This window comes from Clytia hemisphaerica, unplaced genomic scaffold (genome assembly GCF_902728285.1).
Source record: "Clytia hemisphaerica strain Z4C2 unplaced genomic scaffold, Clytia hemisphaerica genome assembly, whole genome shotgun sequence".
Classification (NCBI taxonomy): Eukaryota; Metazoa; Cnidaria; class Hydrozoa; order Leptothecata; family Clytiidae; genus Clytia; species Clytia hemisphaerica.
Window position 1 is genome coordinate 1,050,370 of NW_027103587.1, and position 26,692 is coordinate 1,077,061.

Here is a 26,692-nt window from a genome sequence, read left to right on the forward strand (position 1 = left end):
CACACAAAAGCCTGTATTTCTCGTTTTCATTACATACTGTTATATTTCTTTTGAACAGTAACCCCCGATGCGAAACAAGTCGCCGATCGCGCAACCAAGCCACTCCTGGTCTTGTCCAACCTACCGGTCTGTCTCTAAACGGTGTCATTCGTCCGATTACCATGGCAACTCAGGCAGCTGCCTACCCTGCAGCCTGGAATCCAGCGTAAGTAGTTTTTTTCTTGCTTGACTACAAGTTTAAGTACTGTCATATTTTTTCTAAAAAATCTAAAATGATAAGTTTTGTAAAATTAATATGAATGAAGTTTTTAAATTTAGCTGAGTCGCTTTTTCTGAGAAAAAGAAATTTCTAATAGCCACCTTTGTGGGACTTCAGATTTGTCGACTTTTATTCGTAAGCAACAACAAAATTATGTCCAACACGTTATTCGAATGCCCGTATATCGATCCGTTAAATTGCTTGTCTTCAATTGTGATAAGTACCCAAAAAGAGGAAGGCCTTGTAAAACTCTTCTTGATCAAGTAGTTGATTCGAGTGGACTGTCTTTGGATGAGTTGTGCAATCGGGCACTTGCAAGGAAATAATTTCTGGTTGATAATTTATTATGATGATTGGAGTGTGTAGCACTCCCCTATATTACTAGGAATATTATTTGGTAAAATTTATATATATATATAAATGCGAAATTATGAGACAAAAGCCATAGCTTGAAACCCCCTTGTCAAGAAATATATCACGTGAAAACTATTTACACTTTAATCTTTTTTTCTGTTTCAGTTCGTTGACCGCCCTTTCTACGCCCTCCATACCGACTACCTTTCAAATACCGCCCTCTCCTCATCAACTTCTTTCATCCGCTATTTCAACTGGAACAATGCCGGGTACTGCAAATCCGATGTTTTCGAGGTAAGAAATCCATTTTTGGAGTATACTCTCTTCCTGCTAAATCAATTTCTTTCTTTTCTCAGACGTGTCTGCATAACTTTGGGGCAAACACCCCTGTCTCAGTGTCCCGCTGCAACATTTTCCCACATTTAGGATGAAAGTTTTTTTTCGAAATCTCAATGGGAATAAACAATCTATTATTCTCAGGTCAAAACACCAGTATGGATTATTTTAAAGTTAATCTCATGGTTGATTGAAATTCGATTGACGTTTTTGCTTACGTTAATTTGTAATTTCCCGCGAACTTGTAATTTCCCTCCTAGCTTTTGTAATTTTCCTCCTAGATTTTGTAATTTCCCGCAAAAGTGAAATTTTCTTCGTTTGGAATATCATCACAATTTTTGACTTTCTTACTAACTTCAAAGACTTAAGTAAATGGAATACTATCCAATTAAAAGTCGATTCGCGTTTCTATGACTTTTTTGAGACCTCTTTTTAAATTTTCAGATTGATTTCCAGTGTTAAATTGACGTCTTTCAGAATTGTTAGAATTTCAATCCAAACCACGAGATTAGCAGGAATCCCATGGCGGGGGCGTGAAATTCTGGATAAATTACCCTCGGTCAAATTTCGAAATGTTTTAAATTTCCCTCGTTGCACTCGGGAAATTTCAAAAAATTTCAAAATTGACCTCGGGAAATTTATCCCGAATTTCCCTCATAACCATGAGATTACTAGTACAAATTTTATTCCATTGAACTTCGAATAGGGATGAAATTAATGTCAGATTACTAGCGTGGCTGAAATCTTAGGATATTTTTAGACGAAATTTTTAGCCAAAATTCCCAATTTGGCGGCGGGTCCTTCCAGATCTATGACACGGTGGTAAGGGCATGGTATATCTCAAGACAAAACCGTCTTTTCCCATCAGTATACCTTTGTTTTTAACTGGTTCCTTTTCAATAAAAACTCAAGTATCAAAAAGTCTTCCGAATGGGTGAAAGAAGACGAGATATTCATGGATTTATCAAGAAAAACATACCTAGACCTTGCGTAGTAAATCCCTATTGTGTGAATGAATTCTTTTTGATTACTTTTCAGCTTCCCATCGCCGTTTTATCCCACTCCCGTAAGTATTAATAAACATTTTATTGAATTTTAGAAAATATGAATCTATTTATATTCTAATTAAAATTTCGAAAAAATATACATATGATTGGTTTCGTAAGGAGCTTTTACTTTATACTTAATTGTAGATAGAGTGTCAATTGTACGCTTTTCCCTGATGCATAAATGGAATGTTAATTTCCCTATTGAGTACCGATGGGAAAAAAACAAACTTATTCCTAACCCTCCTTTTTCTTTTCACAGGAACAATACGCACAATATTACAACTATATCACAGGAGGTTCAAGTGTACCCGTCACACCCAACACAAATCAAACTGGTCCGATCCGAGCTGCTCCTAATACTAATATGTTCCATCGATTTCAACCATATTGAGTTTGAGCTTGATTGACTACTTGGTGTTATCACAGTGCGTATGACTAAGAAACCCAGTGATGGTATCCCGATGTGTCAAATCGATTCATCACATTCGGTGTTTAGATCAATCTGGTTTTAGTTTCAATGATATAATATCGTATGTCAAAAATGCCAAATTTAGTTATGAGCTTCTAGTGATTATAATTTGACCTGGATTGTTCAGAGCTTTGAAGAGCTCTTCCCAATTGACAATTATTCAGATGCTGTACAGTTAAGAGAATGTGGAATCGGATTTCTGAAGGTGTGCTATTAGTGGATAAATTTCAGAGGAAGAACATTATATGCGGAAATTCACGAAAGGCTTATTTTATTGATTTCGTTTGTATTTTTTCAAGTTTCGTTAGATTTACAATATTTAAATACAGTGGATTCCTCAAAACGCGAACACGCATGGGAACGCAAATTTGATCGAGTTAAGCAATTTTCGAGTTATGGCTTACACGTTTTTTTTTTTTTATAAGAACGTCCAACAATTTCGAAGCCTTCGGATGTTCTTAGTTTTTTAGATTTGAAGCCTAAAAATCTTATTTTCAGCATTTTTTGAGCATTTTGATGTAATTTCTTAAGAAATTGTATGTTTTTAAGTCTCCAAAGCCTTAGTACTTTCTTAGAATGTTCTTAAATTTTTGGGCCTCGAAGCCTTATGTTCTTATATAGTTTGTTCTTAAAAAAAAACGTGTAGGGTTTATTTGGCATAGTTAACTGAAGGGAACTTGAAACTTATTCGAGTTAAGGAATTATTCGAGTTACAATATAGAGAGTTGCGTCAATCTTGTACCCAGAGTCATTTGTACCACTCTTTTATTTCACATTCGTGAGCGCTATCAGAATCATTACAGAGCGACCTAAGGGACTGTATACGAATTTGGTTTCGAAAACAGACTGATCTACACGCTTTTTATTTATAAGAATGGTGTTTTGTCATTTCATCATGGATATTCTTAACTTTTTGGCGAAAATAATCCAAAAATATTCTTACGGTATTCTTAGGTCAAGATCGAAATTGGCAATCTACAGGTTAAAATGCATTAAAAATGACATTGCTAAGTTCAGTTGCTTAATTCCATGATGGTGATATTCTTACCATATTCTTATTTTTTTGGCCATCTGTTAACAATCTGATTTAATAAAGAAGTAATTGTTTTTATTTGATGGCCTTCGGCATGTTAAAAAAACCCTTAATTTAACCTGCCCCTGAAATGGCAGCCAGGCTAGAGAAATATTGTTTATATGATATTCCAAGGACACTTGTATAGCGAAGCTGGGCTGAGCGCAAATTTATTTTCTTTGAACCATGTGTTTCGTCGCAATAATAGGTATTGTCTTTATTTTACCAATAAGAGGTCGACCAGGCTAGAGAAATTTTGTTTATATGTTACAGTAGAAACTGTACCGATGTTTTCAACATTAAAATTTAAAAACTTTATTTTTTTAACAGAATTGAATTTGTTCCATTTTTGTATCATTTTTCAAGTTCCTTTTTGTAAATAGTACTAAGATCAATTTACTAATTTTTAATATTCTAAAATAAATATAAAATGGCTCTTATTCTTGGAATATATTATATAGTCGAACGTGCGCACCGCACTGGGCTCAACTTCAGATTTTCCCGTTATTAGAAGGCCCAATTGTAACATTTCAAATATTTAGTATTAGGTAGCAAATATACTTTGTCCGTTTTGGCTGAAATTTGGTACACTTGTTCCTTGGGTGAATACCTGGGGGTGCCAGCCTCGTTTTGGTGAAAAACTCGTCCCCAGGCCCCAAAAATCAAAATTTTCAAAAAATGAAAAAAACACCCCCAGATATTCACCCAAGGAACAAGTGTGCCAAATTTCAGCCAAATCGGACCGTTTTTAAAGTCTCCAAGCTGCCAGCCTCGTTTTGGTGAAAAACTCGTCCCCAGGCCCCAAAAATCAAAATTTTTTCAAAAAAAAAAAAACACCCCCAGATATTCACCCAAGGAACAAGTGTGCCAAATTTCAGCCAAATCCGACCTTTTTTTGAAGTGTCCAGGCGCCAGCCTTGTTTTTGGTGAAAAACGTCATAGGCCCCAAAATCAAAATTTTCAAAAATGAAAAAAACACCCCCAGATATTCACCCAAGGAACAAGTGTGCCAAATTTCAGCCAAATCCGACCTTTTTTGAAGTGTCCAGGCTGCCAGCCTCGTTTTGGTGAAAAACTCGTCCCCAGGCCCCAAAAATCAAAATTTTCAAAAAATGAAAAAAATACCCCCAGATATTCACCCAAGGAACAAGTGTGCCAAATTTCAGTCAAATCCGACCTTTTTTGAAGTGTCCAGGCTGCCCCAAAGTTTTAGCCTCGTTTTGGCGAAAAACTCGTCCCCAGGCCCCAAAAATCAAAATTTTCAAAAAATGAAAAAACCCCCAGATATTCACCCAAGGAACAAGTGTGCCAAATTTCAACCAAAATCCGACCTTTTTTGAAGTGTCCAGCCTGCCCTAAAGTTTTCGGACGGACATACATACAGACATACAGACATTCTCAGATTATAGCTCAACTGAAGTTGAGAACCTTTAGTTTTGTGAAGGTGCTTTCGAGTAAATTTTTATCTTAAAGGAACTCTCAACATATTTTCCGCTATTCCCCTAGCGCGAGTCCTCTGGCTACTGTACTATAGTATAGAAATAGAATTGTGCCTATTATAATATATCATGTTCGGGTTCGGCCTTTCCACTTAGAAGGTTTAGTTTAAGAATTCCTTCAAGCGTCATTCATTATCACCAATTTACTCATGGTTTTTCTTATGATAAAATATCAGCCTTTTTCTGTCTGGTATTAAATTTTATAGTTTGGTGAAAATATGGACGGTATTTCAATGTTTAACTTACCGAGGTTAACGGTAGCTTTCTCAAAAATACTTGGTCTGACCACGACAAAACCGCTGCTAGTATGTTGCTAGGAGAGTGAGAAGCCACGAATCCGTTAGATGCCGATGCCACAAGAAAAAAGGATGCCATAGCAGCTGAGGAAACTTTTAGAAATAGTTTTCCAAAATTTATAAGCGGGGTAGAAGGTTGAAAAAAGAATGTTCTGGGGTGGAAAATCTTCAAAAAATTTATTAGCGCGGAGACAGCAATTAGGGAGAGTATTAAGTTGTGATATTTTTTCTTTTTCGCTAAAATCCCTCAAAATTTTCAAGATAAAACCAGAAAATATTGTGAAATCCCAGACTGAAATATCTAGTAAATATAAAGTTCTATTTATGCATGTAAAATTTATATTCTGTAAACTAAACTCAAAATCTTTCTAAAAATAAAAAAATAAATTTTGCGTTTTCACTAACTTTTTTCTCGAAAGTAAATCAACGCAAAATTTACAAAATCGTATTAAAGTGCAAAATTCAATTAATCTTTTACGACCAATCAAAATTAAAATTGAATCAGGTTCAATGTCAGGTTATTGTAGTTTCATTTCATTCACAAACCAAAATCCAGTGAAACTTTTCAAACCCATCTTATTTGTGAAAATAAATTTCTCATATTGATTTTTTTCACGAATACTCAATTCCATCCAAACGCTCTTTTGCAAAAGAGAAATTGAAAACGATCAAGTTTTAGGATTTTTTCTTACATAAAAAACCTTTTTCACCACAAATTAATTTCGGCGTGAACAAATTTTGGCGAGCAGTAAAAATCCCATTGAATTTCGAAATACCTTAATTCCATTAATTTTTGCCCGCCTTTAATTTTCGCACAGCTCATAAAATAGATTATTCGCGCATTCTTTAATTTTTATCGCATCTTGCGATTTCTGGGCATATTTTTTGAGTGCTTTTGACGATTGGTATATGTATCATTAATCTAGGTCTAATTTTTACAAAAGAGCCCTAAGATGAGATTTCTACACGTTCAGAACGGTCACTAATTTGCATGACTTTTATTTTAGCGCACGTATTCTGCGCGAAAAGAAAAAGGGCGCGAAAATTTATGGAATTAAGGTAATTAATAAATAAACTGTATAATTTTTGTCAAGATGAATGCTTTCGGCAAGAACTAAAATTCATTTTAGAAATTTGCGCGGCAAAAATGAATCTTAAAAAAAATCCACTGTTTCTCGTACGACGTAAAACGCGACGTAAAATGCATTGTATGTGAAAACATGATACTGTGATAACCATGAATGACAACTGAAAGCCATTACATAAAATGAAACTCCAAACTGGTCTTTACTCCAATCAATTGGACAAGCAAGTTAAACTGCTGCTGTTGAAAAGGATCCAAGGGTAACGAGTAACGAAGAGAAATAACGACAGTGTCTGCGAAGTACGTATCGTTTCAAACGACAAGGAAGAACGTCGTCCACGAAAATCGAATAACGCCGTGTACGAGAAACAAGAAGGACGTCGTGTACGAAATGCGAGCATCGATGGCGGCGAGGGACGTGAAATGATTACGGATTGAAACGATAGACCTGAAAACAAAAACATAAGATAAGTAAATTTAAGAATTTCTTTTCACCAAATAATATTGTTATCAGTAAAACGTGATTCAAATTCGAACCATTCACCCCGATTTTAGTTAAGAACTGTCAATAATATCAAATCAATCGAAGGTCATTACGAAATCATAGATAGCTGAAATATGACCTTTGAAACTATTTAATTAATTTTAAAATCTAATCGAAAATTTTAGAAAAACTTTCCATTTCGTAAACACTATATCTTCCGGAATTTTCGGAACACTCATGTCTCCGTGACAGTGGTGATGGAATAAATCTAAAATATCGCTTGAAATAATGCTTGAAGTAAAAATATCTTCCCAAGGAGGAATGATTTTAGTCGACTTTTCCAGTAGGGATATTTTTCTCGATAACTCTCAATGAGACAATTTTTCAGCCAAAGTTTCCAGGATGGGGAGTGATACCGGGGTTGTCTTGAAAAATGATAACCGAATTTATTTACCTTTTCGAGTTGGTCAAGAGAAGCGATTTGTGGAAATGTTCGAAGGAAAGGAAATGTTTGTGTGAAAAAAACCATCAAAACATCGATCTGTAAAAAAACAATTTGTGATCACATTATCAACCAGTTACTTTATAAGAAAACATTTTTCACGGGAATTTCTAAACGTCGACCATAAATGACGACCACGACCAGCGACCAGATAAATCCGGGTTATCGAGTTTTTTCCCTTTCTCCAAAAATTATTATTATATTACAGTATGCTAAACCCATTTTTGTCTATTGTAATTGATTTCAAATAATTTCTATTTCGAATGTAAAATAAAATTAATTGAAAACGCATATTACATCCTTATTAGTGTCGGAGAAACTTTGTAAGAACAACTAAATTTTAGTTGTATGCTGTTCTTAATTTGCCTGACAAAGAAATAGGATTTCTTACAATTGTGTTGTTCTTATAAAGGATGTTATTCGTATAAAAAAATCAATTCAAATAAAAAAATTGCGTTTTATCAATCCTATCCGAAAAAACGTTCCTTTCCTAAAATTAATCATGAAAAAGTTGATATTTTTCTTACCAAGACGAACGAAACGATCGAAAGATTTCTTTGGTAACACCATCACACAATGGATGTTCATCAGGGCGTCGACCATGTTTGTTTTTCAACTCATGATCCGCTCCTTTGGCCAACAACCATCTGATGACGTCATGTTTGTTGCGATATGATGCTTCATGCAATGGTGTTAAGTTCTCTTCGTCTCTTCCATGGATCAACATTTTGATTGTTTGTTGATAAAACTTTTCCAAATAACGAACTGTTCCATAACGACCAACAAAATGAAGAACGTTCCGACCACCATTGTCCACGAGTGAAAAATCGTGCGGATATTCCATCAAGTGAACGAAAACGTCGAAACGATCTTCATCAACAGCCCTCATGAGAAATGTCCAACCAAGAACACCACGCAACGAGTTGACGATGTTCGGATTTTTTCGGAAAATTTCTCCGAATTTCTTGAAATTCTTTTCCTCCAAAATTTTGTAAACATCTGAAGACAAAATGAGAAATTCAAACTTTTCACGCAGTAAAAAAATTTTCAACAAAAAAATGAATCTCAATATCTCAAGAACTAAAAATACGTTGAAGCTGAAATTTTGCAAACAGAACGAGGAAAATATTTCCGAATTGAAGGCGAAAAAATTTTGAATTTTGAATGAAAACTTTTTGTTCAGCAAGAAATCATTTTTATTCGTGTCGGTTGGTAGAATATGTCCACTATAAAAAGAATCTAACCTCGAGATCTCAGAAACTAAAAATAGTTTAAAGCTGAAATTTTCAAATCTGAACAACAAAAATATTTCCGAATTGATGGCGAAAAAATTTTGAAATTTGGACAAAAACTTTTTGCTCAGTGAAAAATCATTTTACTTAAAACGGGAAAAATCACCTCCGTGAAAAATGAAATTGAATTTCGATATCTTCCGAGCAAAGAATTGTTTGAAATTGAAATTTTGGAATAAGAATTTCCATTTAGTTTGTGAAAAGAAAAGATTTATTTATTTGGGCTGAAGATATTTTTGTTGAACAAAAAACTTATTAATATTTCAAAACTCCAATCCCAATCCCACTATTGAACGTTAAATTTCGGACAAAACAATTAAGATCTTTTCAGATTCATGGTATTAAGTTTAACAAAATGAGCAAAACTTTTCTCTGGGACGCTAATATGATTTCTTTTAAAGATTATTTTAAAAAAATCTCTAGAATAAACTTTCAAAATTGTTCTGACAAATGAAGGTCTATGAAAATATTTTGGCTTTTGTTAACGAATCTTCTATTTTATTCACAGCCCAGTAGTGTAGACAAGGGGGCGCAAAATTTGTGTAAGGGAGTAGATTTTTATGATGACACAGTATATGATGACAAATTATTCATAATATGAAATTATAGTTACTGTGGCATAGAAATCTGCTCTGCTACACGAATTTTGCGCCCCATTCTCTACGCTACTGCAGCCTGACAGTCTGGATTGGAAATCTATTCAACTTCTGAATTTTTAGTTCAAGCCGAGAGATGAAAAACTAAAAAAAACTCAGTTCTTCCTTTAGAGAGAACACAAAAGCAAAGTATAAAGTTTGAATAATGGAAAAGCGAAAAAAACCAACACTGAAAATTCATAAAATCGTCCTCTCATTCTCTCGCAGTAAGTAGCCATTGCAACCAAAAGTAACCAAAAGACGACCAACTTCCATCTCTTCAACAACAAACTGAATGAAAAGTTGAATGAAAAGCGCGCCAATTTCCTTTTATATCATTTTCAGAAAGAAAAAAATTGATAACTCCCTCGAGAATGAAATTAACAAGACTATAATGTCAATTTCATCTTCAATTGAATATTTTCTGACGACCTGGTTGTAAAGTTATTAGGACCATAAATTTAATTTAGACACACTCTCTGGATAAACAACCCATAAAACGGCGGAGAGCAAAGCATTTCAGAAAAAAATCGATGTACAGGCTTTGTCCGCAAAGGACAACTGTCATGGCGGCTCCAAAAACTCTGATTTTGAAAAAGAAATGACTGATAATTTCATTTCTAAAATGTCCTCTTTTTCATCTTTTTGTACTTTAGCTCGTCGAAAATTAAAAAATAAAAACTAAAATACTTAGATACATGTATTGAATATGTTGGGATAAAAAATATTTACGGGAGTACTTGGGCAAAAAGGGGTACGGGGATGTACCGATGGCCAGAGTTCCTTTTCACCTCCATGAGATTTATGAAAGATAAATCGATGGTGTTTTATTAACCCGGGGCGAGAGTATGAAAAAAGTAAAATTTCACCGAGACTGATTTTCAGGTCTAGAAGTCTCACCACGACTTTCACAGGGGCACGGACAGTAAAATTTTCAATTGAAAAGAAAACGATTGTAGGTGCTGCAGGCAAAGCGTATGATAACTTTATTTGATAATAAGTACATAATATTAGGGAAGTAATTTAATTTACTTCACTGCTCTTCACAAAAGATCTGGAAATCTGGAAATTTAAATCGCGTTGGCATAATGTAGTTAATTACCGGAGTGAAAAATTCATATTAAATTTGATCGGGCTCACTCATCAATCGAAGTAACGAAAGTGCCAAATGATTTTCAAATTTTGAAATTTAAAATGAAGTAAAAATGTTCAAATTTCAAAATTTGAAAAATGAAAAATGGAAAATTTTTAGTATTGCTTAAAATTGGACAAAGCTCGTTGTAATAAAAGTGCCAATTAAAGGTTTAAATTTTAAAAATTATATTTAATGCGTGTACCTATCCGTCAGTTCATTTTTCCTTTTTAAACGAACATGGAAAATTGAAAAAATTCCAATTTTCCATTTTGTTTTTTGCTAAAAAAACCAACCATGGAAAATTGAAATTTTTGTTTTGATTTGTTTTAAAAATTCCTAAAATTTTTTTACTAACACAAAAATTGACAAATTTTGTCAAATGTTGTGATTTTCATTTCGTTTATTCAATATATGATGATGAATTGAAAAATGAACTGAAAAATTTTGATTATTCAATTATCATTCGTTGATTTAGAAACACGTAAGAGCGGATAGCAATCAAAATAAAATTTAGCACTCGTAGTGTAATTGCACTTTTTTATAACACGCCCGGGGGGGCACTCCAGATAAGTGACCTACTGGACGTGCGGCCCTTAAGGGTAGGTCTTTTGGACTTTGGAAAGTGCACTGTAAGGGTTGATTTGTAAGCTAGTGGGAAAAAGTGCACTGTAAGGGTGTAAAATTTGAGAAAATACCAAAATTGAGGTAAGATTTGAGAAATTTCAAAAAATTTTGCCCTGAAAAGAGCAAAAAATTTCGAAAAATTGCACTATAAGGTTCGATTTTCAGCCAAATCTTTCCTGCACTGTAAGGGTCCGATTTTAGAGACCTGATCTTTGGCCGAACGTACGGTGGTTTTCAAAATCGAGTACCCGCCGGGATAACACGGCAAGCATTAAAATAATTTTACACCCCAGTGTCAGTGACCTGGCCACATCCGTCACTGTAAATAACCTGTCGGAAAGAATTGCCCAAAGTGAGCTAAATGAGTTACGCCAGTCAAAGTTGATTGAAATTTCAAACCCAGTCAAATTGTTCTCTTCCTTAATGGTTGTGTCTCCTTCAGCATGTATCAAACCTTACTATTTTGATGTATCTGACGACAGTAGTAGGGTTTGAAAGTTAAGATTTTTATTTTGAATTTTGTCCTTACGGTGGAAATTGAGGTATAATCTCCACCAGGGGTGTAATACGATAATAGCGATCAGTGATTTGATATCGATGCTTATTGGCTAGCATAAGCAATAAGTTATTCTCAACAAAACTCATTGAAGTTCTGTTATGATTCTTTTTGTTTGCCCATTTAGCTAAACACCCTAAAGAAATTCGAACACGTTCGATATTGACAACACAACTGTTAATGTTCAACACTCTTTCTTGTGTAGACAATCTTCCCTTTTTCTTTGTCTGGCGCAATTAATTTGAAATTGAATCTGATTGAAAAAAAGTCCAATCTTTCATTTTTTTTGTAAAACGAAAAAATGAAACAAAACGCACTATAAAACACAAACTTCCCGCCAAGTTAGTGCTCTAGAAATATTTTTTAGGAATTTTTTCAAGAAATCAAAACAAAAATTCCAATTTTCTATAGTTTGTTTCTTTAGCAAAGAACGAAATGGAAAATTGGAATTTTTTCAATTTTCCATGTTCGTTTAAAAAGGAAAAATGAACTGACGGATAGGTACACGGATTATATTTGTCACACTTATTTCATTTATCTGAAATTTAAGAAGCAAACTAATAGAATTATCTTTCAAAAAACATATTTGTGAAATTGAAGGGACAAAATATCAACCTGTTTTTTGCCTATTGTCTCAGATATTAGGCTATATTAGTCGAAAGTAAACATCGTTCTAAACCCCCATAACGTGGTTTCTTTGCCTTATCATCTTTTTATTTGACGTCAACTAGATCAGACGCTTTTGCAACGCTCTTCGAAAAAATGGCTGAAAACAAATAAAAACATCAAAATTCATGAAAATAACATCAAAATGGATAAAGATCAGCCTTTCGAAGCAGCCTCACCACCTCAAGCTTGCACGTCGTCAAGATGTAATGAAGACGAAGACCTGGATCGCTTAACATGCAAAAAATGTAAAAGATCAGTTCATTATGAGTGCACACAGTTACCCCTGTATCAACTACAAATATTCGTGACATCCTACAACGATCATTACTTATGTTCAAACTGCGTACGAATAACGAAAAACCTAAGAAATAAAGTGGGAAAAAACACTCAACATATGATGCAAAATGAACTTAAAAAGAAAGACGACATCATACAAAAACTGAACAATGAGGTCAACACCAACACCAAAACCCGTGATTCCATCAAAAATGACTTAAAAACTTTTCTGGCAGGGAAACTACAAGAGATGGAGGAAAAAACAAGAAGCATGATAAAGGAGGAAATAAAGCACACCGCAGAAATAATGACGGAAACATCAAAGAAAACATACGCCGAGATTACCAAGAAACAAAAAGAAGACTTAAAATCTGCCGAAGAACAAAAACGGAAGGAAGAAAGTGAAAAGAGAGACATAGAATCTAGAAAACTGAATATGATCGTTCACGGGTTTCTCGAATATTCAGGCCCAGATAAGGAAGATGAAGAAAATGGGAAAAAATATGACAAATTTCGGTTCCGAGAACTCCTAGATGACATCAATGTTCCAGAGATCAATGTTACTCACCACAGATTAGGAGACAGAAAAACTAAGAATGGCCGTCCTCTGAAAGTCACCCTGCAAAGTCAACATGACAAAGATGTTATCATGAAGAATTTACACATGCTAAAAGAAACTTGTTTCTTTCAGGTAAGTATAACGGAAGATTTCACAATCAACGAACGGAAAAAGATCAAGGAGATGCACGAACAAGCAAAGAAACTCAACAAGAACAATAACAATAAAGGATTCAACTGGCGCGTAAGAGGAAGCCCAAGAACAAAACTACGCCTCGTTAAAAAACTACAAAACCAAACAAAAATATCTTCAAATTACAAACCAAAATGCTCTACAGAAGAAATCGTCAGCGATTGGGCATTGACAGATGATGATGAATGATTCATTTTGTAAAACAGGCAGTCGAACTCTATTAGCTTTCAAGCTAGTACAGATTTGTACACATTTTTCGACTTTAAAGAATATATACATTAACATTAACATTAACATATGGTAAAGTTGATTACCTAAACGTTCTTAAGGTCAAATTATGATGTTACAGTGTGTGCAAATCACACTTCTGTATACTAGGAACAAAAAGTCTATTGACGGGTCACGTGACGTTAATCAACCAATCAATTCTCTCAAAGATAGAATCACTCGAATTGCAGGGCTTTAGGTGATTATTGCACTTTTAGTGTACCTCCTGTTGACGTCAACACAGATTGCTAACCTTCTAATGGGCTATTCTAAAAAAAATTATACAGGGGTATTGACGAACTTTTTTCACTAGCCCCCCTGGAAATATTGAATAGCAAATTATCCCCTGGAAATTGGGATACAAACCCTCTGGAAAACTAAATTTTGTGAAAAAGGGCTGGAAAACAACTGATGTCAGTTTATGAGGGGAGAACCCCCTATAAACCTTGAATAACCCCCTTGGAAAAGCTGAAAAAGGAACAAAAACCCCTTGGAAAATCAAGGCTTAGACCCCCCTTGAAAATTTCGTCAATACCCCTGTACAGTTTAAAAATGGAATAGCCCAATTTTTCATACTTAAAATTTAAAAAACTCTTTTGGCAACTGTAGCTTGAAAATTGCCCGGTCTGACCGGGTCACAGATACAGGGGTGTTAATATTCAACTTACCATTAAACGTCAGCGTTTTACCCTTGAACACTATCTCATAAATTTTCTTTTCATCCCATTTGGCTCTAAATTAAACAATGAAGGTTAAAGAAAGAAATAAGACAGGCAAAGAAGAAAATTCCACTGTCAAAAATATCCAAAACTCTTCTGAGAATTTTACGGAAAAATAAAAAAACAACTTTTATTTTGAACGATTTTGGGATCCGAAATATATTGAAAGTTATCACCATTTAATTTTCAATTTTCTACATTACATCTTTGAAAATCAGTATTCTTAGTAAAACACCCTTCTGATTACCGTATTTAATAGGGAGAGGGCATAGAAATTAACGAAAAACTTTATACGAAATACAATGTATGAATGACAAGTTTTACTAATCAAAAATATGCAAATTTACGCCTGCCTAGTTGGCGCGATAATTCAAAATATTTCTGACGTACATTTCAAGAGTTGACATCAAAATACACCTTTTTCTGGTTAGCCGTTTCGTATAAAAAGTCACCAAAATTTCGAGTAAACAAATTGAAAAGTACAGTGCAGAGTAGAGAAAAATGTGCTTTTTGTGCTCTTACTCTGGACATTGTCTCGTTTATGTTTTTGCTTTTTAGCCAATATGAGATGGTTTGTTTACTCGAAATTTTAGTGACTTTTTATACGAAATGGCTAACCGGAAAAAGGTGTATTAACTGTTGTGGGAGAACACTCGCATAAAAGCCTAAATTATTGTGAAAAATGACATCCCCTTATATTAGTTTTATAAAATAATTGCTCAGTTTATCGGCCTTTCCAGTATAAATCCTTCTAAAACACTAACGTTGAAACCCTGGTAAAATATTTGCTGTCAAAAACCATTCCTCAGAAAAAAGTAGCAAAATTATTAGTACAGTGTATATGCATGGCCCCTAAAATGTAGGTTGGTGCTTAGCAAAGTATTTTATACTGCAGTTACAGTTTAAACGAAAGATTTTTCCCAAGTTGTTCTGAGTACTTTATACACGTTTTTTTTTTATAAGAACGTCAAAAATTTTCGAAGCCTTCGGATGTTCTTAGTTTTTTTGGATTTGAAGCCTAAAAATGTTCTTAAAATGTTCTTATTTTCAGCATTTTTTGAGCATTTTGATGTAATTTCTTAAGAAATTGCATGTTTTTAAGTCTCCAAAGCCTTAGTATGTTCTTATAAAAAAAAAACGTGTATTTTATAAGATAAAGAAGTTTTTAGTTTCAAATTATGTGGGTTACATAAAAAATTGAGCCATCAAAATTATCAAAAAATCGTGTTTAACTGACTCCAGCTCTCTAAATATCGCAGAAAAGCTCTTAAGTTTTCGTATAGGAGATCTATATCCAATAGCTAAGGAAACCCAAACAAAGTTATCTTTGAATGCAGCCAATGAAAAAAACAGCTTCTTAGAGCTAACCAGCATTTTCGGGGCCCCTTAATCAGAATTTCAAGGTCTGAAAAATCTGAATGTGAAAATTGAAACCTAATACTTTTGTAAAGAAAAGTCATAAGAAAAGTCATATAATTTTCGAAAAATTATTGCTGAATCAGCAAAAACAGCAAAATTTTGCATTCATGTGTAGAGAATGGTAAAAAAATTCTTTCAAAGTCCGATATCTTCTTATTGTGTAAAGCGTTGATAATCATAGAATTTTGACAAAATACACCACCAAGAAAATACACTAACAAGAACTGATTTCAAAGTAACATTTTTGTTAAAAAATTTTTAATGACGTCAGCCACTAAAAATTGCTATTTCTGCATTTTTGAAGTTTTCTATCTTGCCTTTGCAATATTTTTTACTAGGATCTCTAGAAAAAATTTAGATTCAACCTACATATTAGGGGCCGTACACTGTAAGTGACGAATTTCGTTTTGCCAGCGAATTTCTTCACTCTAGAATATTTAGGGTTTCAACAAGGAATTCTATTATGTTCATTCCGCCAAAGTATATTTGTTTAAAATTCTTGGAATGTAATTTCACTGCAAAAAAAAATATAGGTAAAGGAATTTATAATTATTTAGTTTATTGTGTCACCGCTAAATAAAGTTGAAAATTTCTATTTCGATGAAAAATTATTTCCATTAAATTTCACCAAAAGCACTTAAGGGGCTTCTTCCTACCTAAAGGAACGAGGTCTTAAGTAAACAATAATGATCTCCAAAGCTTTAAAAGAACTAAATACTCACGAAGTTGTTTGAAGGGAATTTGTTGCTTGTTGTTGTTGCTTGTCCTCTTTCTTTTTGAAAAGTCCAATTGGGGTTCTCAGAAAAGATTTCGTTTTAACTGCCGGTTTCACTGTTGGTGAGCTAATACTAATAGATGAAAAAGTTAGGTTTAGATAATGGGAGATAATTTGAAATGAATGTCGTTGACACCAGCTAAATTAGTTGGATTGATAATATTGTATATCACTCTTTCGTCCATCACAGAACCGGTGGAATTTTTTCAGCCAGTGTGGTAAAAATAATGGGGCTTGTTAATCCCATGTTCTTTGCGACTGGGGAGCTAATTCTATTGTTCTAAAGTAAGAAAATTTCAGTAGGGATGGAAAAATAGGACAATATTTTGCGGTGAGGATTTATTCAATCGATTATTTTCAGTAGGGACAAACATTGGATTATAATTATCCACAGGGAAATCACCATATTTTTGCCTTTTATCAGTGGGAAGAGTTTCCACCAGGTCTAGGAGAAGAGTGTGTCATAAAATCAATTGATTTGTCTTCTTTTTATAAAATTGAGTGAATTTTTGTAAAGCCTCAGTTGTTGTTATTTTTTTGGCACTTCGAGCTTCAGATTATCTTCATGTTGTTCTTGTTTTAAGGGAAAAATGAGGAACTTTACACCTATTTTCAAGAATATTTGAGAATTTAGGAAATTATCTTGTTTGCTGACATCCAATAACGGATTGTGGTCCTTTTAGAGATATAATAGGAGTGTAAGTCTTGCTACGGCATACTAGATCACTCTCGTCTAGACCTGGGGGAACTAAGATAGTTGAAAAAGTCTAAGAGTTGGTGTGTTCCATGTGTAATCGAAAAATTGTTTGAAATCTTAGAATTAAGAGAGCCCTAAGTAATTTATGGATTTACTAGGACTTTAATACGCTAGCGCAATTTCAAATGACTCAAGCTCGGTCCTATATGAGATTTTTTAGCTGAAATAATGAAGAACTAAACTTTTTTCGAGGCAGTTAGAAATAGTTTCAGAAAAAATGAAAAACTGAATTACAAAAGCTAACACATAGTGCTTTGTTTACCTTGAACTGGTTGCCATGGGTATTTTATTTACTTCGAGCTGCGTTGTTAGTTCTGCAATGTGTTCACTCTGCAAGTTGACTGTCGTGTTAAGTTCTGTGATCTTCTTATCCTTCTCAGAAACAAGTTCTGTGACAATTCTGTCATAATGAGATTTAACAAGTTCGATATGACGTCTTGCTAAATTGGCGAGGTGACGTTCCATGTGTGGTTTGTATACCTGGAGTGAACAGAAAATATTAAATTTTAAATTTAAAGAAAATCGCATGAAAGAATAATGGAAAAATCTCAATAAAAGTAATTTTTCACGGAAATTTGGCTTCATTGTTTTGGGAATTACAAATTTGCTTCAATGTACAAAAAATCATGAAAAATGTTAATAACTTGAGAAAGGGAGTGAAAGTCTCTCTAAAAGTTATGCGGACCCTTTAGTTTTTGAACAATTTCTCAGCGTCAGTTTATGCTAAATTAGAAGATTATGATTTATAGTTTTACTTGTTATTTTTTATTCAAGAATGTACAAATCTGTGCTGATTTCCCTTTGAGAAAGACGCTGAAAAAATGATTTTCTGTCATCATTCGATTGACTATGGAATTCAAGAAATCTTTTCATTGAGTTTGCTTTTTAAAACTTGTAATCTCAATTCGCAAAATTGTGTTGAACCAAAAGAAAAACATCATGTACCAAAAACAAAAATCCTATGTGGATGCCAGTAGTCTAAGGTGTTCTGGGTTGAAAAAAAATTTCGTTGGAAATCAAACGATTGAGAACGTTTGGCATTATCATTAAATACCTTTTCCTATGAACAGATTTTTTTCTGAAAACTGTTTTTGACACATTGATGGCAGTACTAACGCAATTATGTACAAAACATCCGGAAAAGCTAAAAAGATAATCTTGAGAAAATCCCTTAGAGACTTTGAGAGACATTTCAGGAACGGAAGACCGGAAAAGATTTTTTTTCGACAGCCGGTCTCCGTCAAATTCTGGGTAAACACTAGACGATGCTATCGACCGTTTTGAGGTTCAGTAAACGCAAGAAAATATATCTGCAGAGTCAGGGCGGTTTACGGGAAAAATAATGGCGGCAGAGCTTTGGAACAACAATACACTGTAAACACCTCCGCCACTGTTTACTCCGCTCCGAACTAAACTCGTTTTAAAATTTATCCCGCTCCCTGAATTATTCCCCTTTTAAGTGATAATGTGTAGACGATAGAATCATCTAGGTAAAAACAAACTAACAAATAAGCGAACGAAGAGCAATTAATTTATGGGACCTCCGGGCAAGTCCAACAGCGAAGTGATCAGCAAATATTAAATACCACAACCAATTCTTCAAGAACTAGAAGTTAAATAATCCACGTAAGAATCTTAGGTGTTTAATAAACGTCCCCTGTTTATTGATTTTGGAGATTTTTTCAGCTGTCAAAAGAAGAAATTCTGCTCTAAGTATCCTCTTTCAGTATACAATTACTTTACTTTGGAAATTTTTAAAGTGCAATTTCTGATCTTCCGGTAATTACGCCCCGCTTATCAAATTTTAAAGATTTTTCCAAACCTCCAGTTTATTTTAACCCCGATCTCCGTTTATTAGATAGCTGGGAGTATTAGAGGATTCACCTTTTCATGGCAACCATATTGATAATAATCACAAGGTAACTTGCATTCTTCGTCTTCGTGTTTCTAAAAAGTTACAAATCCAGATGAACAAATATCTTTTAATTAAGTAATTATCGAGAGAAACAAAAATGTTTTGGTAATTCGACTGCTTGATCATGTAGCCACCCTCCCTATCATAATGAAATGAATTTGCAATCCCCTTTAGTTTTCGACTTTTTCAGTTTCATCTACACTGGTTAGAGGCTTTCACTAAGTCACTGACAATAAAAAAACTGAAAAATAAAAGAAGTACCTTTTTGTTGATGAAGCTGTACTGGGCACCACATGTTGTACAATTAACCAAACGATGTGTACACGTCAACTTGTGTCCCTCCTTTTCTTGATGAGCGACTTTTTGATTACACAGACGACATCTGACGTTTCTGAAGCCACAGCGTTTACGATGCTATGCACAAAATACATATGTCTAACTCATTTTTTCATTAGTTATTTTACTGATGACCCAAGAAAAGTTATTTTAAATCGCAAGCAATTAGGAATTATGAAATACCTACCTGATCTTTGTAATCGGCAATGGAGCCTTGCCAAGTGCAGCCTTGTTCGTGTTGCTTGCAGCGAGCTTGTCTTTCATGTTTGATTTTTCGGTCATTGTACCGACTTTCCTGCTTCTGAAAATTAATTGACAATTTTGCTGGCATTATTCTATGTAATTATCAAAGACACCGCGTGTAAAAACTAGTCAATTCTTTTGAAATTTAAAAAGAGAAGAGGATTTTTCAATCAAATTTTCCTATTTTTGTTCAGATCATTTTAGTGGGTAGAAAAATAGTTAGAATAGGTAGAAAAATAGAGTTTAAAAGCGCCTAACTGTTAAACGCGCTTAGGCTCAAAATAGCTTTTGAATTTAAAAGCTCTTAATTTTAAATGTTAAAATTCATAGCTGTATTCAATTTTGAATGAGACTGAATGGGAGTTGTTGTCCTTAACATCTATTTTAAAGGAGAGGGCTACAAATATTCAAATTGATCTGAAAACGGTCACGACAATATCATAAAATATCAAATATAAAAATTTATTTGACAACGATGGTTTTAGCTGTTTTATGCTGTAGATGAAATCAGAGAGAAAACAGCTTTCTTCCGAAGCAAAAACTCAAGTAAGACAGGATTTTCAAATTATGCTGCTATCTGGATTTTTTTTTATCTTGTATTTTTCATATATTTTTTTCTTCTCATCAAGCTATATGTCATCTAAAATTTACCAGACATACCATTCTATGTAGGTATGAATACTTTTGGAACATATTTCCACCAAAAGTAAAATAGATTTTTCACGATTTCTCTTCAGAAATCGATGTTTATCTTTTAGGTGTTACCAAACTTCAAGGTAAAAATGAAAATGAAAAATTTTCCCTTTAATTCGACTGGGACATATAATTCCAAATATAACATGTTAAGTTTTTGTATATAATCGTCGTGAAGTACACAACCATTGTAAACCTTTGAGTCATCAAACCACCTTGACACAAAAGGTTTAACAAAGAGCCTTAAGATACTTAAAAACGCAAATACTGAAATTTACCTTGGTTTTGTCGTAAGATTCCTGACATTCACAGCAGGCTCTGAAAAGTAAAATGAATACTTAGTGGTTATAAAACAGCTATTTTTCATCAGACTGAAGAAATATTGGCCACTTTAAAAATAGTTTGTTTCAAAAATTTTTGTTTAACGATGCCCAAAAGTTTATAGGGGAAATATTTACGATATTTTAAATTTTGCGAAAGGAAGCTTCGTGATAGTTTTACATCGTAAATGTTTGTAAGCTTATGTTGTTAAATTCTTTAAAAAGTATTCACTTACACTTTCTGTTTTTCCCATTTTTCAATGCAGAATTTGCACCCTGCATGTCCGCATGGCAGCTCTGTGAACCCTCTTATTACCATCGTACAAATTATACACTGGAAATCGGTCTCCAAAAAGTCGAACGGATATCCAGCGTATTCGTCTTCGTTGCTTGATGATGAGGAGTAACCATTGGTGTTATTGTGGTCATAATCACGAGAAGCTGCCATTTTGGATTTGGTTTTTCTTTAGAAAGTAGAACTTGAAGGAATCTGAAAGAACGGAAGAGTGATTGCTCAGTTTCGAACCTTAGAGAAATTTTATCACGAAAATTCCTTCATTTTACTATCCTACTTTCATGAGTTTTTGTGGCCATTTTCTTGATTTTCTTGAAAAAACAACCTTTTCTAGAAACTGTCTTTTCTTTTACATTTCTTATCGACCGCCGGAGGCGGTTTCTTTCATAGTGGTACGCTAATCTCGTTTTGCCTTGGCTCATTACTTTGTCTACCATTTACTTTCGGTTTTTTTAACTAGATTACCCAGGTGTTTCTCTTTTTTTTTCCCTGAATGTCTTTTATTCGGAATTGAATAATCGAGACATGAAAAATGACTAGATTGTAATCTGTTTTCAATGAATAATCTAAAATGTACTGGATATGACATGTTAATCTGGTACATGACATGTAAGCGTTAATAATGTGCGCGCGCTCTTTCGCGAGCGTGGCGGTGCGTGATTGCGCGATGGAAGGCGGTCGTTTCAGTGTGGTTTACATCCACACTGTGACCTAGTATTTCATCAAAAGAGAAGCTATTAAATTAAAAACACATACAATTTTCCCCTGCTATGGGAAAAAAGCTTCAAAACGAATGTGAGACAGGGGTGTTTCAAAAGAACTATTATTGATTCCCTCTGTTCTTTTGCCTTGGAAGTTTGCTTGATATTCCTGCAGATCTAAATTTAGCAGTCTTCTTAAATTGTCTGCTTTATTTGGTAATTTTGAGCCTAATTGAGCTTTAAAGTGCCAGTCCTATACCAGAGCGTCAAAAAACAAATGAATCAAAAATCTAATTAAATGATTTTTTAACATTAGATCAATAAGATTTTGAATGATAAAATTTATAATTGGGATACATAAGGTTAAGAAGTGTAGAGATTGTGTAATGTTGGAAATATAAAAGCCGAAGAGGGAGTAGATTAAAATAATGCATTATATTAAATTAAAAATCAAAACCATAATGTAGAAGTAAAACATAAATAAAGATGCATCAAAAGTCAAAGGTCAAAATCGCTTAGCAAATTGATCCGATTGAAATTTGATTGCAAAAGAAAATTAAAACTACTAGTGAGACGACGAAAAGAATTACTTTTTAAAAGAAATATTGGTAAGCGTTTTATATCAGGTTCTAAATCTTGCCTTTATTTACTTCTTTTGAAAAGCAATAACAAAAACGGATATCTTGATAACGTTCATTATAAACCCTAATTTGTATGTTTTGAGAGAGAAATTTTGATCTTTTGTGACCTCACACTGTGAATTCAATCAAGGCGTGTATTTAAAAACATTTTATTTTAAAGCTTGTCCGTACTTTTCATACCATCCCTTTTATTCCTTTTGAATAAAGGACCTAACACTTTTTCTACGGAGTGATTAAAATCAATGAAAGAATTTCGATCTTATTCATTATTATCTTTTACACCCCTGTCCCAAATTAATTGGTGTTTTTCGGAAAAGTAACGCAAGAATTCGGAGTTGTGTTCTGATTTTGATGGTGGACCAACCATAAAAATGAACATGTAATTTATGATTATTCCTCAGTAGTAGATCTTTTATATACAAACATGGGAGTGTTTAAATTAGGAAATCAAGCAATTAGGGTTAATGAAATGAGTTATGTTGTTGCTGATTAAATAAAATGTATTTTTAGTGTAATTGTTAATTGATACTGCTTTAGTGAGATAAGGTGTCTGTGTCGTGTACGAAATATAAAACCCAAAGGAACAAAAACTCAAGCAAAATAGGTGCATTGAGTTAATCGTAGTTTCAAAAGAAATGAGTGGGTTAGATAAGATGTAACGAAAATAATGACTAATCAGGATAATCCGATTTGAATTCCAATTTCAAAAAACAAGACTTAATGCTAGTGAGATTAAAGTGGTGGGTTTTAAAAGAACAATCAACAAGAATTCCTTTTCCATGGTATTAGCTTAAACCTTGTCTTTGTGTTCTTAAGTTAAATCTTATATAAAGCGAATGTATAATAAACATCTAAATAATGTCCAGTTCAAACCCTAATTTGTACGTTTGAAAGAAGGAAATTTAGTAATCAAAAGGACCTCAATATGTACATTTTCCTTTAGACATTTTTTCCTACACGATTTATACCATCTCAATAAAGGATCCTAAGCTGAGGTATATTAGGTTTTATTTGAAATCTTTGCACTCTTTGATTTTCTAGTTATCTTTTAAAAATTTTCAGTATTACGTTAGAATTTCCATTTCATTTGTTTCAGCTCATTACGTTAGAATTTCTTACACCATTTCTTACATTAGTATTCTATTACGCCTCCCTTTCTTGGGTCAGTCTAGGCCAAGATTTAAGATCAGTCCTTCCTTCATACTGTAAAGTTAATACAGTTTTCAATTTAAGCTTGTTTGAACCAATCACAGCCGGCTATGTTTTTACATTAACATTGCATCAGTACAAAATATCGGGCCCGGTTTCACACCAGTTTAATTGTCATAATGTACACTATTCTAAATAGTGGCTTAGTCAACAAGTTCCAACCTTTTTTTCAATCAAACTGCTCAAAAATCCACCTTAGAGGACTAACTATAGAGATAACTATAAGAGGCTCTAACTATAGAGGTCCATTTTTAGGTACGTAAAATCGCTTGACAAGTCACGTATTTCTGTATTACGATTTTTGTCTATATTTACACCCCTGTGTCAGAGATCCGCTGGAATCCCGTCCCCAATGGAAAATTTTGCATTAATTTTGTCAGGATGGAAAGATACCCTGGAATTTAGGCCCCACTAAGACATTGACTTTGATTTCATTCTGACTCGAAATTTAATGTTTAAAAATCGCACTCAAAAACACTACTACAATGTTTTGGAACAGTAGAATTTTTATCTCCACTGAGGAAAAAACTTCCACCGGGCCTGCGAGACAAAAAATAGTATAAATTAAAAACATATTTAACAAGAGAAATGGAAACTAAACTAAAATATTTCATTTTAGATCGACAAACCTTAAGCGATGTGAGCAGGAGGGATTGAACTTGTTAATGACTTGGTTACACGAACGAATTAGTTGATCTGAGTAAAGAAAACACAAGAAATATACTTCAAAAATAATATTCACTTTTTAATGTCTTTTAAAAATTAAAGTTTTGCTCTCTAATCTGAGTATTTCAATCAAAAATCAAGAATAGCATTGGTCATAAAATGCCAAAAGTTATGATTCTAATTTCGACAATGAATATCAAATTTGCCTAAAAAGGATTTGTCTAAAAGAATTTCAATTAAATATTGATAATCAGGGAAAGAAATTTTCAATAGAACAATTACCTGTCTTAGTGCCCAAAACAAATTAACTCCAAAGTGACACGACTAAATCTCAAATATTGAGTCGAAAAAAATTCTTTTAATATGTAAGAAATCGTACGGAAGATTCTCTAAATGAATTTCACTAACAAAATCTGATGAAGTAAGAAATATTAAGTGATGAAAAATAAAGTCTTTTCAATCAATAATCACGTTGATCCTGGCGATACGAGATGCAAATAGTGTTTGAAGTGGGTGTGTGATCATTTACCCTTTATCAAACAAAACTAAGTATTATGGGTAAATTTATGCATACATTAATTAAGACCGTAAATTCTTATTTTGTTTAATCAAAATTATTGTTCTATAACAACACTGAACAATAGTTGACATAATCAGACACATGTTTATAACTAGTACACACCTCTAATTAATTGTCCTGCATCAAAGAAGCGTGACGGGTGGATTATAATTATAATATCAACATCATTAAAGCCGATTTTAAAAAGCTTCAATTTTGTTTAATTCCTTTTCCTTTTATTGGCTTTGTGGACAATAATAATAAAAAACTCAATAGAAGTGCTGAAGCGACATTAAATGAAGTCCTAACTAAAATCGAGGATAGTTATTTTTTTTAATAACAGATCTAAATAGATTTAACTAAGAGCCTTGTCTTATACTGAACTGTTTAAAGTTTGAATCTAATTTGTATGTATCTAAGCAAGGGGGTAGCATTTTAGATTACAGGGGTTGAAAAACAAAAACACAATTTCTATCGTGAGTTCGAAAGTTGGGTCTAAACAACTTGGACTTAATAACAAATCTTAAAAACTTTTAATTTGGTAGACTTGAAGCTACTCTTCAAAGGGAAATTGAATTGCGGATTCTGAGGGAAACGTTTACAATTAAATTGAATAACCCTCCGTGCTTTAAATGCCTTTCCTTTGAAGAACATTTTTCAAGAAAGCCCTGCTTGCCGTTTCAATTAAATACTCTCTTTTGAGTAAACGCCTCCGTTTTAGTAAGGGTGTTTATTTGAAACTAATAGCTATGAGGACGAATAGTACAAAGAAAAAATTATATATACGATACTACTTGTTGTTAATAATTCTTTCAGTATTCAAACAGAGCCACCCTGGAGGGGTGGCACTCGATTTTGAAAACGACGGTTCATTCGGCCAAAAATCAGGTCTCCAAAGTCGGACCCTTACAGTACAGGAAAAATTTGGCTGCAAATCTACTCTTATAGTGCAATTTTTCGAATTTTCTTTACCTTTTCAGGGCAAAATCTTTTGAAATTTCTCAAATTTTACCTCGAAATTTGGTATTATCCCAAATTTTACACCCTTATAGTGCACTTTTTCCCACTTGCTCACAGCTCAACCCTTACAGTGCACTTTCCAAATTCCAAAAAACCTACCCTTAAGGACCGCACGTCCGATAGGTCACTGGAGACCCCCCTGGATTTTAACCAGGTTCTACAACTATGGCCATAATATTCGGCAAAAAGTCATTTTCCTGGCTCAGATTTTCCTTAAAATGCTCTTTTTCTTTGGGATTTTTGAGACTCGGTTTTCTTATAAATTGTTCTATCCAAGAATTTCAATAGACAAATGCATCATAAGTCAAATGAAATAAATTGTAAAGTTATTTCAAAAACATTTTGAATGATGAAATTTATAATGCCTATAATGGATGTTTTTTAAGGTGGTCAAAAGAAATTTGAATGATGAAAAAGGATGGTTAATGTTAAGGAGTGTAGAGATTTATTGTGTAATGTAGTAGGAAATGTTAAAGCTGAAATACTTTAATGACAATGGATTCAAATGCATTAATCTAAACTCAATTTAAAACTAGAATGCGATGTAGTGGATAAAATGAATAAAATAGATGCATTGAAAGTCAAAGGTCAAAAGTCTTCTAGAAAGGAAATCCGATTAAAAAAAATTAATACTAGTGAGATGGTTTTAGTGAGCATTCTAAATCTTGCCTTTATTTTCTTGTAGAGAGGTTACTTCTTTTGGAATGCAAGGATAAAAACAGATGTCTAGATAACGTTCATTACAAAACCTAATTTGTATGTTTTGGAGAAATTCAATTTCTTTGGACATTACGCTGTGAATTCAATCCTTATTT

The 26,692-nt window shown here is 33.5% G+C and overlaps 2 protein-coding genes across 4 annotated transcripts in view; one reads left to right on the forward strand and one right to left on the reverse strand.

Annotated features, from left to right (window-relative positions):
- Window positions 1-139: 139 nt before the first annotated feature.
- LOC136801434 (uncharacterized) overlaps window positions 140-26,692 on the forward strand; it is a 37,508-nt gene continuing 10,955 nt past the window's right edge. The window contains exons 1-4 of one of the 2 annotated variants that reach the window (XM_067058074.1): window positions 140-205; window positions 779-907; window positions 1,988-2,015; window positions 2,258-2,752. In XM_067058074.1, coding sequence (XP_066914175.1) covers window positions 162-205; window positions 779-907; window positions 1,988-2,015; window positions 2,258-2,389 — 333 coding nt within the window. In that variant the 5' untranslated portion in view covers window positions 140-161 and the 3' untranslated portion in view covers window positions 2,390-2,752. Of the gene's footprint in view, window positions 206-778; window positions 908-1,987; window positions 2,016-2,257; window positions 2,753-26,692 lie in introns of those variants that run through there. The other variant, XM_067058075.1, reaches the window with a different exon arrangement.
- On the reverse strand, window positions 5,545-24,856 carry LOC136801433 (TNF receptor-associated factor 6-like). Of its 2 annotated transcripts, XM_067058072.1 has the most exons (13): window positions 24,581-24,856; window positions 24,262-24,328; window positions 21,023-21,276; window positions 20,745-20,784; window positions 19,718-19,831; window positions 19,456-19,608; window positions 19,164-19,226; window positions 17,542-17,759; window positions 16,470-16,595; window positions 14,278-14,342; window positions 7,932-8,403; window positions 7,357-7,443; window positions 5,545-6,866 (listed from the first exon to the last, which is right to left on the reverse strand). In XM_067058072.1, coding segments are annotated over exons 3-12 (1,464 nt in total). In that variant the 5' UTR covers window positions 21,235-21,276; window positions 24,262-24,328; window positions 24,581-24,856; the 3' UTR covers window positions 5,545-6,866; window positions 7,357-7,442. The 2 variants fall into 2 exon arrangements, with proteins under 2 accessions (XP_066914173.1, XP_066914174.1); XM_067058073.1 differs by lacking the exon at window positions 24,262-24,328.

Bases quoted from the DNA above. Each gene is read 5' to 3' on its own strand.
- LOC136801433 (XM_067058073.1), bottom strand. From the start codon at position 21,234: ATGGCAGCTTCTCGTGATTATGACCACAATAACACCAATGGTTACTCC. The intron at 19,609-19,717 runs GTAGGTATTTCA...TTTTGTGCATAG, and splicing joins TTGCCGATTACAAAGATCAG to CATCGTAAACGCTGTGGCTT. The intron at 16,596-17,541 runs GTAAACAAAGCA...TTCATCTATTAG, and splicing joins CCCATGGCAACCAGTTCAAG to TATTAGCTCACCAACAGTGA.